We start from the raw sequence: 13,216 nt of genomic DNA, 5'->3' as shown, positions 1-13,216 counted from the left end.
GTTTGCGAGGTTGAGGCCTAGCCAACCAAAGATGTGGATTTGAGTGCTTGCCATCAAAGTCTGACTTCGAATTAACACTCGAACGCCAAGTTTTCGGTTTTATTCGTTTTGTGCACTCTCTGTGAGTTTTTCAATAAACTGATTGTGCAAGTTTTGGTCTCGTTCATTCGCTCTCCCAACACTGTTGTAAGTTCAGGGTGGAATTCTAATATTTCACTTTTCTGACTCTCCGAGTGGAATGCGACCCTATGCTCTATGGTAATTATTGCTCATTTGGATGAATACTATCATCCCTCTTAATTTGTAAAAACAATTTAGAATCACCCTGTATATGCATAAATATATATATGTGTGTATATGTAAGATATGTAAGATAAAAAAATATGAAAGCAAACATGTGTAAGATAAAAAATATGAAAGCAAACACGTGTAAGTTAAAAAATATGAAAGCAAACATGTGTAAGATAAAAAATATGAAAGCAAACATGTGTAAGTTAAAAAATATGAAAGCAAACATGTGTAAGATAAAAAATATGAAAGCAAACACGTGTAAGTTAAAAAATATGAAAGCAAACATGTGTAAGATAAAAAATATGAAAGCAAACATGTGTAAGTTAAAAAATATGAAAGCAAACATGTGTAAGATAAAAATATGACAGCAAACTTCTAAATTTAATTCACTAATAACCTCTTTTATTTTCAATTTGGGAACTTCAGCTACCTTTCCTAAAAATAGCGCTTAAGTCTAAACTGGGTCATTCAAATTAATCATGCGATCTTACGTAACCCTTAATGCAGATGCCTCTTGACCAATCACCGAATTGTAAACCATAACTGAAAACTGTTTCCCTCCCTTCTTTCTATGAACTGATGCGTCACTTTCGCTTAAGCTTTCCTCCTGGCCAGAAGCTTTGCGGCTACCTTCTTTGTTCAAGGAATATGTGCTCATCTAACAAAAATGTACAGCGCATAATACGCTCGTTCGTACGTGAACCAAATATTGCGAATCCCGACTTACTTTCCTCAATAATAAAGTTACCTTGAATCCGGACATGTTTGCCTTGGCCAGTTTCTTCGCTACTTATCTATTACGCCCCCGCCAAATTCCAAGACATTTAGTCGGTAGTATCTGCTGTCTAGAACTCCAAAGAGAAAAGTATCTGCAAGTTCATTGTTCTTAAAGTTACATATCATCGTGTATCCAAATATGGTACTTACTTCATTTTGCAAATTCTTCAGAAAAAGTGCATGGAACTAACTCCCAATGTAGTGCTTCCAAAATTTGTCCTTTCATTACATATATATTTAAATTTACATTGATGGTTAATTTGATATTTTTAAGATAAAATGCTTACTTCGGTGAAGTGTACTGCGTACATCACATAATTCTTTGACGATGCTTTCCTCACCATGTTGTTTAGCTGCTTCTGCTTTTATCAGGTCTTCTGTGGGAGGGCTTCGAGAGCATGATGATTTCTTATTATGGATGCATTTATATTGTCGAAGCTTTATTCTGCAGAAAAAAAATGAAACGAATCCTAATTTTAGTAAATATTACTTAAAGTACCGCTCCACATATATACGCATATATTGCACCGATAATAATAAGTAAAATTGCCAAAATTTACAAAATTTAATTTCTCTTAAATAGAAATAAATAATATATTTTTAATGCTTTTTAGCCCAAAGGAGTGTTAGCTCAGAAGGGCTATTAATTTCGTTTTGGCAATTTGCGTCGTCAACTATAAAACGACGTTTCACTTTTCAAATTGTTGCCACCAAATATTAGAGCCCTGTATTATATTGAAAGAAATTAAATAATAAAAAATCTGCATGAACATATGTAAGTTTCTCGCACTGAAAAAACAACGGTACCTAGAGACATCAAGTTTTCAATAACGTATAAGGTATTTCTCCCACTTCCCTAGCGGTAGCACGCTGGGTCAGTATTCCAGAGGTCCGTGGTTCGATTCCCGGCGAAGGCGGTTGCATATTTTCCATCTCTCTGGCTTCCAAGAAATTCCTAATGTTTCTACAGTGGCGCCCGAACTAAAAGGGTTGTGGATGATGATTCTCTGCGCCCAGAATTTGGCGACTAGGTCCCCTAAAACCGTAGTCGCCCTTTAAAAAGGGAGTATATAAGGTATTTCTCCCACTTCCCTAGCGTGCCTTAGTGGTGTAACGGTAGCACGCTGGGCCGATATCCAGAGGTCCGTGGCTCGATTCCCGGCGAAGGCGGTTGCATATTTTTCATCTTTTCTGCTTCCAAAAATCCTAATGATTCTACAAGTGGCGCCCGAACTAAAAGGGTGTTGGATGATGATTCTCCTCATCCAGGATTTGGCGATTGGGTCCCCTAAAAACCCCAGTCGGCCTTTAAAAGGGGGAGTATATAAGGTATTTCTCCCGCCTTCCTAGCGTCCTTCGTGATGTAGTGGTTCTGCACGCTGGGCTGGTATTCCAGAGGTCCGTGGTTCGATTCCCGGCGAAGCCGTTTGCTATTTTTCATCTTTTCTGCTTCCAATTAACCTAATGACTCTACGAATGGCGCCCTAACTAAAAGGTCTGTGGATGATGGTTCTCCGCACCCAGGATTTGGCGACTAGGACCTCTAAAACCCTAGTCGCCCTCTTCCTAGTCGTCCTCTTCCTAGTCTCCCACTTCCATAGCGTGTCTTCGTGGTGTAATGGTAGCACGTTGGGCCGGTATCCAGAGGTCTGTCGTTCGATTCCCGGCGAAGGCGTTTGCTATTTTTCATCTTTTCTGCCTCTAAAAAAAATTCCCAATGACTATACAAACGTAGTCCTCCACTATAGGATCTAGATGCCCAAGTTTTGAAATTTGAAATTTGTTTGATTATTTATTTCATATTTTGTAAAATTTTAACGAATTTTTGATTAACAAACTGAACGATTTCAAAGCGAGCAATGCCAACACCGTACGAAAAAAAAAAAAAAAAAAAACATTTTTTATCTCTAGCGCGCGAGACTGTGTATAGGAAATTCGAAAGACATGCTCCTTTTAAATATTTTGTGATACTGCTGTTGAATTGAATTCTGTTTTTTAAATGCGAAGATCTTGATGCTATTTAATAAATAAAGGTAAACGCAAAGCGTTAAAAAAACGCTTTTTTGTGTGTAATATAAAATCTGAAAGCTTTCAGATTTATTTTTTAAATTCTGTTTTGGAATTAGACGGTTTTAGATTGTTAAAGGGACATTAGCTTCTTGGTTTCTGTCATGTTAGGTTTCTTTTGAAAAAACGCTTTAAAGCAGATTCATTTCTGGTGATGGATTTTTGTAAATTACATTAGGCGCAGACACATTTCATATTTAATCTTCAGATTATTAATACGCTGCATATTTTTACCTCATAGGCTTAAATTTTGGATTTAGATTTAGATCTTCAGAAATGCCCTTATTTCTATATCGCCAGTTAACTGAGTCCACTTACAAATAATTTTACTGTGTTTGAATGAATGTTTATGCTTTTACATTGTACTGAAAAATCTTCAAATTGAAATTGTAGTAAAAAGGGCATAGTTTTATACTTACGGACACAAGTATCTGATATCCTCTTCAGTAGGTAAGATATTAAATGGTTCGAATCCTGCCGCAAATTCCGCCATACATTCATCGCAAGATTCGATAGTTTTTATCTTTGCTAAAGGTAAAATAAAATTCTCATCAGAAATAAATAATGTATTTATGCTATGTTCACTCCGTCACACAGAACAGAATTATAAATTATTTCTATAGGGAAACTGTATAGATACAAGACAGCTTCTAGAAATTTTGCCCTATAGGAAAATTGCCCCTAAACAGCCCTATAACTGAACTTGAAGCTAGCCCTTTAATTGGAAATTTAAATAATCATATTTTGGGAAACAATAAGCTAAAGAAAGTAGTCAGAGTTACTTCTTAATAACTCTTAACCCTCGAAATTATTAAAATTACAAAAATAATTTAGCAGCATCAATAATGCAAAAATATTTATGTATTCTCAATTATAGTTAAGTCATTCAGTCAATGTGATCGAAATAACAAATATTTAAATACTTTTACACAATTTTTTAAGTCAAAATCGTGCTGAGTTGTTTAAAAAATTATGCTTAAGATAACCCTGTTTAATTTTTCTAAAAGTTATATCTGACAGAAGTACTATGTATTAATCATACACATAATCAGGTTTTGCCATAACCACGAATTCTTTGCTTCGATTAAAAAAAAATCTGATGTGGCTGTCCCGTTAGGCTTAGCCGCACTTAAACAGCTTTTAAACTGTTGATAATTCTACAACTATTGCATACAGATTAACTAAAGGCATAAAAACCTTATCCGGAACACATGAACAACATACACCAATCATTTTAAAAGTAAACTATGCTCAATTTACCAACATATAAGAATAAAAACTGAGTTGCCCTAGCCGAGTAACAGATGGGGAATCTATAGACATACTTAAACTTTTTAGATTATTAAGTTGAATTATTCTGTTATTGAAATTACGTTTGTAGTCTCAATTATTATTGTTTGACGAAACGCGCTATAGGTATTAACTTAATTCGAGTTTTGAGCTGCTTTTTCCTTGATAAATCCGCCTCAAACCTCGAGTTGAGCTATTTACTATTTATTGCAGTTTTTTGTTCTTATTTACTGTGTATTTGAAATGCATTTAATTTTTACAAGAGTTCTTTTTAAAATTATTTGTGCCTTAAAATTTCTTAATTTTTTCTCACCCTTTTTGATTTTGAAGTCATCTCGATTTGTAATTTTTACATTTAGTTTTTACGAGGTAGCTTTTACTACTTTAATATTGTTTCTAGTTGTTACATGATTTTACATATTTGTTAAGGAACTATAGTGTCAAATGTATTTTTTAGCATTAGCTTTTAATCATTCCTCTTACTTATAAAATTTTAAAAGAATTTGCAGCTCAATGCGCAAAATTCTTGACCACTAAGGTCTCTTTTATTCATGTTGTCTTGATACTTTCGTATATATATATATATTCACCCTCTTTTAATTATATATATTGTAACAGAACTATTTAGCTGTAACCGAACTATTTTATTGAATGCCATCTAGTGGTGAAGAGGAACAATTTAAGACAGTCGACTTCAAGCCGTGATGACGTTAGGTTACGCTGTATTAGATGTCTCTAAAATTCAAATGATTAATGTTCCGTGTGGTATATGTTTTATTTTTATGTATACTTTCTTTGTATCCATTCCTATGTGCTTTGTGAATAAATACTTTTAAAGCTAGCCGGCGTTTGTGTTTATTGAGGAACGGCTACATTACAATATTACATATTTTTGGTGAGGCCGATTATAACCAAAAAGGGAGGTGCACAGCTAAATGCCATAGGAGTCTTATATACAAAATTCCAACTTTCTGAGGCTACTCGTTTTTGAGTTATACGAGATACATACATACCTACGTACGTACAAACATCGCGTAAAAGACACTTTTGAATCCAATTTAAACCCATTTTACAATTTGTTTTGGAAAAAAAGAGTTCTTTATTCTGTCCTTACGTTCAGACACTCAAAAACATCTTCAAATTGCATTCAATCGCCTTCAAAATAAATATTTTCGTTGAAACATAATACCCGAAATACAATACTTCATTTACTTCGTACAAGGAAGTAAAAAGCATTAAGGTAAAGGGACTAAAAGTTGACCATGCACTAGTAGTTGACCATTTCAGGGGAAAAGCTTCAAAATAAGGGATATTTTGGTTTGGAGTTCGTGCAAACCTGCTTATAAGACGCTACTGCCGTCTAGTATCACATTTTATCAATTCCCAGTTGATATGCCTATCAGTTAAGTAATGGCTGACAGTGAAACTTGAAACTTGTCCTCTCCCAGATCCTGCTAATTCTTGCCGCCTGATTACCATTTTCGGTTAGGGATTGACTTTTTTTTTTTTTTTTTTGTGTGTGTGTGTGTGTGTGTGTGTAAATACAGTTTTTGTGTAAGTACAGTTATTTATTTGTATTATTCAATTCGGCAATCAAATATTTATTAAGTGCATATATTATTGAACAAAATGACCCGTGAGTTATGTGGTTTACTCTTTATTTTTAGGTGGTCAACTACTGGAGAAGAAAGGTTTTTTACTTCCTTGTACGAAGTAAAAAGGAAGTATTGTAATCGCGAAAAGTTTCAGGCAGCATATTTCAACGAAAATATCCATTTTGACCGCTATCGAATGCAATTTAACGATGTTTTTGCGTGATATCTGTACGTAAGGACAGAATAAAAGACTCTTCTCCTCCAAAAAAATTATAAAACTGCTTTAAAATTAATTATGAAGAGAATTTTTCGTGGCGTCTGTACGAACGTATGTACGTACGTACGTATCTCGCGTAACTCAAAAACGAGTAGCCTCAGAACGTTGAAATTTTGTATATAGGACTGCTATAACATGTAGATGTGCACCTCGTATTTTGGTTGCAATCGGCCGCACCAAACATATATAAATATAGGTATTTATATATCCACTCTGTTACCCGGCTCAGTGATCTCAGTTTTACTCTCATATGTTTGTAAATTGTACATTTTTTGCTTTAAAAATGATTGAATTATGTTGTTCTTATCTTCCGGTTAAGGTTTTTATGCATTTAGTAAATCTGTATGCAATATTTTTAGAATTATCAACAAGTTTAAAGTTGTTTAAGTGCCGCTAAGCCTATTTTTTTTATGGCGGCCATTGATTGTTTACATTTGAAACAGCAGACTAGTGGATTTGTTGCCAATCTAGAGAAGCTTAGCTTCGCAACAACAAAGATAACGCATTCATTTATTATTGCCAATTAAATCATGCTTAATTCTTTCTGGAATTTTTTCGAGGAAATATGTGTTTGAGATTTACTTCGTAATTTTTAATATAGATATTTTGAGTTTTTATGCATTTTTGCCTTCTTGCGAAGTGAGAACTGAATTAATTGAATGACAAATACTCAATCGTCTGTGAAAAACTGTTTCTTTTTTGTTTTGTTTGCTTAATTTCTTCTTATACATCGTTCTAGCTTTATTATAGTATTTGAATAGAACATGTGGCAACGATTAGATAATTCTATTTTTTAAATGATATAAATTTTGTGCATTATGAGTTATAATATGAACGAAATATAATACTGTTAAATGAATCTAGCACCAGAGTGTCGCTATGGTAAACAAATACTAGAGTGAATTTTAAAGAATGCATTTATTCTATTGTGGTTTATGCGCTGTCGGCGAAGTAGATTTAATTAAATCCAATAAGTTTAAAAGAAATGCAAGAAAAAATGCGTATAATTTAATATTCCGTACGAGGTAGTCATGTGGTGTACACATCAGATTTTTTTCTAAATTATTTATAATACTTTTATAGTACAACTTTTTTCAGTAAAAAAGGTCATCACTAGCTAGGTAGGCAGTTGAAGAATTCTGTTAACTGCGAAAAATTTAATTACTGTCTCCACAGCTAATACTGTTGACAAACGAATGAGAAATTTCCCTTTAGCTGGTCAACTACTGGTGCCTTTGCTTTAAATGTTTGTTGCGCGTTAGGAGAAAATTCCAATTAAGATTCATATTCATTGATTACTTTATAAATTCATATATTGTATTCATCATTAAAATATTACATTCATCTCGTAGAATATCCTTGTCTTTCACTCTCAGGGTAATTGAAAATATTGAAAAATAACCTGTGATTCAAAATACTGAAAAATAAATAACGTGCATTTAAATGAAAAGAACACAAAATGCAGATTCTTGTTTTTACCGAGATACAAGTGAAGCTTTCCGTATTTTTTTGATTCTAAAATGTTCCATTTTCCCCATAAAACGTCGCTGAGAACGAGTTACATGTGAGAATCTATGGCATTTTTAGAATTTCAGTTTTTTGCAAATTACTAATTACTGCAAAGTATTTTGCTTTTTAAATTGTTTATTTAGATAGATATATTATTGTTATTAAAATGCAAGTAAATTTTTAAAAAATATGTTTGGTTTGTGTCTTAACGCTTTATCTGACTTCATCTCTTTTCTTTTCTTAGGATGTAAATATTTTTTTTCCCTGCTGATGCTACTGAAATGGGTAAGCCTTAGACTGGATGCGTTTAATATACGAAAAAATAGAATATTTGTCTGTACAACAAACATCAACAGAAAAGAATATTTTGAAAGCTTTAAAGTTGCGTATTGAAAGAGAAATATTCAAGTACTTTGAGTCAAAATTTTCCATACTTCAGCTAAAATAAATTTTTGCAATACTTTTCTAAAATTTAAATGTATAGATGAATATATTTCTTTACCTCTGAGTAAATCATCACACATGTAGTCCACGATAGCTTCGTTATACATGATAAACTGAATAGATCGTTTATATTCATCCTCTATCGCTATCTCTTCTAGGCTGCTCTTGTTGCATTCTCTTGTTTTTTTGCGTATACAGTAGAAGACCTTTCTCAGCAATCTTGAAAAAACAAAAATGCATTTTAAATGAAGTGAATAATTTTTGACAATTAATAAAACAATAAGAGATGAATTCAGAAGTCAAACAACAAAAATCAGCGTTATATTTTCAAATTTTCACAGGACTAGTTTCGATGGTTTTACCGAACCACCATCCTCAGCTGCAAAAACTGAAATGAACGAGATAGGATATAATGATCAGATAAGATAATAAAGTCTAGAAAGAAAATAGACTAGTGGCGTCATCTGTTGGTGAAACCAGAACTAAAACATAATTTCTTTAAAGGCCGAAGGCAAAGATGGATTGGAATTAGGATCGTTAACTAGAAAAGAAAGATTTTTTGAATGTGAAATGCCTCTAGAAAATCCAGTTCTCCAATGGAAGATGTTTTTCGAATAATTTTGGCAGAAGAAAAATTGAAAGTGTGATTTTCGAACCAACAATGTTGGGCAACAGAAGACTTCTGTGTTTCTTTTTTTCTAACATATGCCTCCTGTTCCTTGACGTTAAATTTTAAGGCTCTCTTAGTTTGGCCAATGTAAATTAAACCACACTGGCAAGAAATCCTATAAATACCCCAGGAATTCATATCCGGAATGGGGTCCTTGAGTATGGAACTCGGAATTTTATTGATAGGAGAATAAACGACCCGAAAGTTAAATTTCTGCAAAATATGTGCAACTTTATAGCTAATTGATGGAAAGAAGGGAATGAGAACAGAATTTTTATAATCTCCTAAAACAACAGTGTGCCTTTTAGTGTGTTGAGATCAGAATTTTTTAACTGCTTGATTAATAATGTTGGGTGAAAAGCCCCTGTCAATAGCTATTGCTTTTAAATAATTTAGATTCCAAACCATCTTTGATTTCAGCCTTTAACCCTTTGCGGCATGGTGGGTCAATATATGTCCCACCTAATTTATATTTATTTTCTCAGTTAGCAATTTCCGTTAGAAATTTTCTAATCTTTTAAAAATAATCTATTTTAGGTATTATTTTTCTCAGTAGATGTTACTACTATACCAGGGCTTAAGTTTATAAGCAAAAAATATTCAAAATACTATCACAAGAGTGATATCCATGTATCTTGCATTTTTCAATATTTTAAAAATTTTGGTATACAGTTTATGATATGTATGATTCTTTTTAATATTCAAAGGTATTTTATTTTCAAAAATTTTAATTGGATTCAATATTTTATAACATTAATTTTGCAGTTGAAATAAGTGGGTTAAAAATTGTCCCACCACACACTTGAATTTCTGCTCAATAGATGGCAGCACTCACGATTATTTTTCTTTTCTTTTTTGCATCTACTTTTTTCGTGATTGCGCGCGCTTTTACATCCGTTGTATGCTCTGATGTGCTAAAATGTCTAGAAAAAAGTTAACAACTCAGGAAGCTTTGGATCTTTTTGCTGAATTGCCATCCGATGCGACTTCTTCAGATGCGATTGCTTCAGATGTCAGTTCTGATTCAGGTGAAACTGAAATCCAGGAGAAAATAACTGAGGTTGAAGTTATTGCTGAAGAAGAAAGGGAAGTAGTTATAATTTGTTTCGCTTTTTAACACAGACCCATCTATGCATGTGGCTGCCATCTATGCATGTGGCACTGTAAATATGAATGGGAAGTATCTACGCAAAAATTTAAAAGACAAATTTATGTCAAGAGAATATATAGACTTTTCAGTTAGCGATGATTCAATTTATTGCATAAAATGAAAGAATAAAAGATCTGTTTCTATCCTGTCTTGCTTGGAAAAGGCAACTGAAATGAAAGAAATTAATAGAAAAGAACGAGATGGAAAGACAAAAAAAGTATTGTGCCCAAACAGCATTATTTCATACAATAAGAATATGGGATATGTCGACTGATTGATCAACTGAAAGGACTATATGAAATAGACCGCAAAAGCAAGAAATGGTGGCACATGATTTTTTTTTTTTTTTTACTTTTTAGATGCAAGTATAGTAAACGCATTTATTCTATTTAAATTTGTTCGCGAACCCGATCATGACGTAAAAACAATGAAAGATTTTATTCTCTCAGTTATAGAAAGTCTAATGGCACTTGCAGGCAAGAAAGAGCTGAAAAGAAAACTGAAATCCCCAGTTCAAATAAAAACTAAAAACCTGTTCGTACAACCAGAAAAGAGACTAAAACATGTAAGTCACATGCCAAAGAGAATGAGCAGAAGAAGATGTGCATATTGCAGCACATCAAAAGAAGAACGACGAACATTTTGGATGTGTGAAACATGGGAAGTGCCTCTATGCTTACAAAAGAATGAAACAACATGTTTTTCAAATTTTCATGAAAAATGACTTTTTTTCAATTTTAATCATATATAAATGTTTTTGAATCAAGTGCCAATTTTAATATTTTATTTAGTATCATATGTACGAGTATCAAACTTTAATCTTAAAATAATATTCAAGAAAATATTTTACTTTGTTCCTAAAATTTAAAAATATTAAATATATATATATATATGCAAAATGTGCATATGCAAAATTTTACAAGTCATGCATATATGCAATAAGTACAAAATGCATTTTAGTGTGTTTATTATGAATATTTTAGAATGCACGCTTTATTTTGTTTATTCATTCCACATATGATTTTTTTTTCCTGCTATACACCAATATGCTATAAGACATGTGCTAGTTGCATGGTGGAACAAACGGTATCCCACCTTATCCCGTAAAAAATAAAAGTGCAGAATTTTTTTCAAGCTTTAAAGGCACTTAAGTAAGTCCATCTGACTTATTCTAAGGCATTTTTTTAAAGATTAAAATATATTTTAAATATGCGTGTCGCAAAGGGTTAAAGAAATTATGTTTTAGTTCTGGTTTCACCAACAGATGGCGACACTAGCTTATTTTCTTTCCAAGCTTTCTTATCTTATCTGATCATTATACCCTATCTCGTTCATTTGAGTTTTTGCAGCTGAGGATGGTGGTTTTTGCAGCTGAGGTGGTGGTTTTGCAGCTGAGGATGGTGGTAAAACCATCGAAACTAGTCCTGTGAAAATTTGAAAATATAATGGTTTTGTTGCTTGACTTCTGAATTCGTATTTGTTCGGCGTGTTATTGTGTCTTAATAAGAAATAACTTTAATAATAATGTTCTTTTCCAAAAATATATTTTGCTCTCCTTTTTCTAATGCTCTAGCTCTAATATGACCTATGCAACTAGCTCTAATTCGAAAACGTCTTTGTCAAATTGGTCTTTGTCGACATAGAGTTCCGGTGAAAAGGATACATATCAGTGGTTACCACTGGTTTAGCTGTCGCTTCAATATTAACTCTGTTCCGATTTGAAAAATTGTTTTCTAAACAATAATACAATAATACAAGAAATGTTTAAAACAAATTCCTAGCAACAATGAAAGAAGAATTCTTTTTTGATTTGTGTTTTGTACATTTTAAGGTTCTCTAAATTAGATTTATTTTCTTATAATATTTTTTAAAAGTATTTCTCAAAGAAATAGATTTAATACTGAACATTTTGTCAGAGAATAAAACACCCCCAGTATCGAGATATCTCACCAAAACCTGACTGTGTGTTCTTATACCTCGCCACAATAGTATACCAGCATTGTATTGCATTTTTGTTCTCGCCGCGTGTTCTTATAATATTGTTGCATTCTACGAGTTTTGAATTTGGAGTGATTGATGACAACAATTGATAAAGAATCAAACACAGTTTGTTCGTCAGTATTACAGAGTTCCAAAGATGCGTTACAGTCGTTGAAAATGACAAGCAACACGGCCTGCAGACTATTATGCTTTAACTGTGAAGACAGCTTCACGTCAAAGCACTAAAGTACAGCTCCAGATTCGGAGGATCGCTCTCGGAACTCAAGACACTGTAACTGAACTCAACGTCCTCTTGATACTCTATCAAGATACACTGACGATAGATAACTTCAGGATAAACTGCTACTCCGCGTACAGGCAAGAGTTTATACAGCTTTTGGCCTGCCTTCGAGAACATTCTGGGCAAACAGATAAGAGTTCGTTCCAGATTCTTCTCTCTACGTCTACAGCATATTGCCAATTTTGTTCGCCATATGTGCGATTTCATGCCAAATCTGGCAACTCTGCCTTTCCTTGAAATTTTCAGGCAACCCTAAACCCACTTTGCGGGGAAGCTATCTTACCACAGCTGGGCATTTTGTAACAACATTCATTTTTGATGAAGCTTTCGAATTGTTTATTTAAAAATATATTAACCTTTTTTTTTGCGTGTGAATATGAGGTTAACAATCTTTAAATATGCCAAGTAATAAGGTGGATGCCACGTCATTTTCTCAAAAACTACGTCTTTTACCTGGCAAACGAGTATGCGAAAATGACCACAACATGAAACTTTATGTTAACGACGAAACCATTTGGAGGTGTAATGTTATAAATTGCAGAAAGAAGGGGCCCGTGTTCGAAATTGGTTCAGAGGTTTCACAATATCGTTAGTCACTGCTATTAGATATATGTATTCATGAGAAGAGGAGTTGTCGTCCATGAAATGGTATAACAAAAGTGCTGCAGTTGACTGGAACAATTGCATGCGGTGAAGTAGTAAATAATGATAAGGAAAAGGATTCTTAAGAATACGCCTAGGAAACGACATGTGAGTATTATTATTATTACTATATATTGTGTTGTTTATTTATATATTTGCGCTTCACGAGCTTGTCGAAATTATAGTTGAGATCTTCGCGAAAGTCTAAAATCGCCAAATATGA

The 13,216-nt window shown here is 33.2% G+C and overlaps 1 protein-coding gene across 1 annotated transcript in view; it reads right to left on the bottom strand.

The window, feature by feature from the left end:
- LOC118205838 (uncharacterized) overlaps positions 1-13,216 on the bottom strand; it is a 32,020-nt gene that overhangs the window by 10,927 nt on the left and 7,877 nt on the right. Inside the window, exons 3-5 of the mRNA XM_035378123.2 lie at positions 8,309-8,469; positions 3,555-3,663; positions 1,356-1,513 (exon numbers count right to left, since the gene is read on the bottom strand). Coding sequence (XP_035234014.1) covers positions 1,356-1,513; positions 3,555-3,663; positions 8,309-8,469 — 428 coding nt within the window. The remainder of the gene's footprint in view (positions 1-1,355; positions 1,514-3,554; positions 3,664-8,308; positions 8,470-13,216) is intronic.

Source organism: Stegodyphus dumicola, chromosome 1 (assembly GCF_044657685.1).
Source record: "Stegodyphus dumicola isolate Sdum_Otavi_A_Nest chromosome 1, ASM4465768v1".
NCBI lineage: Eukaryota > Metazoa > Arthropoda > Arachnida > Araneae > Eresidae > Stegodyphus > Stegodyphus dumicola.
This window is presented reverse-complemented; position numbering and strand designations above follow the sequence as displayed.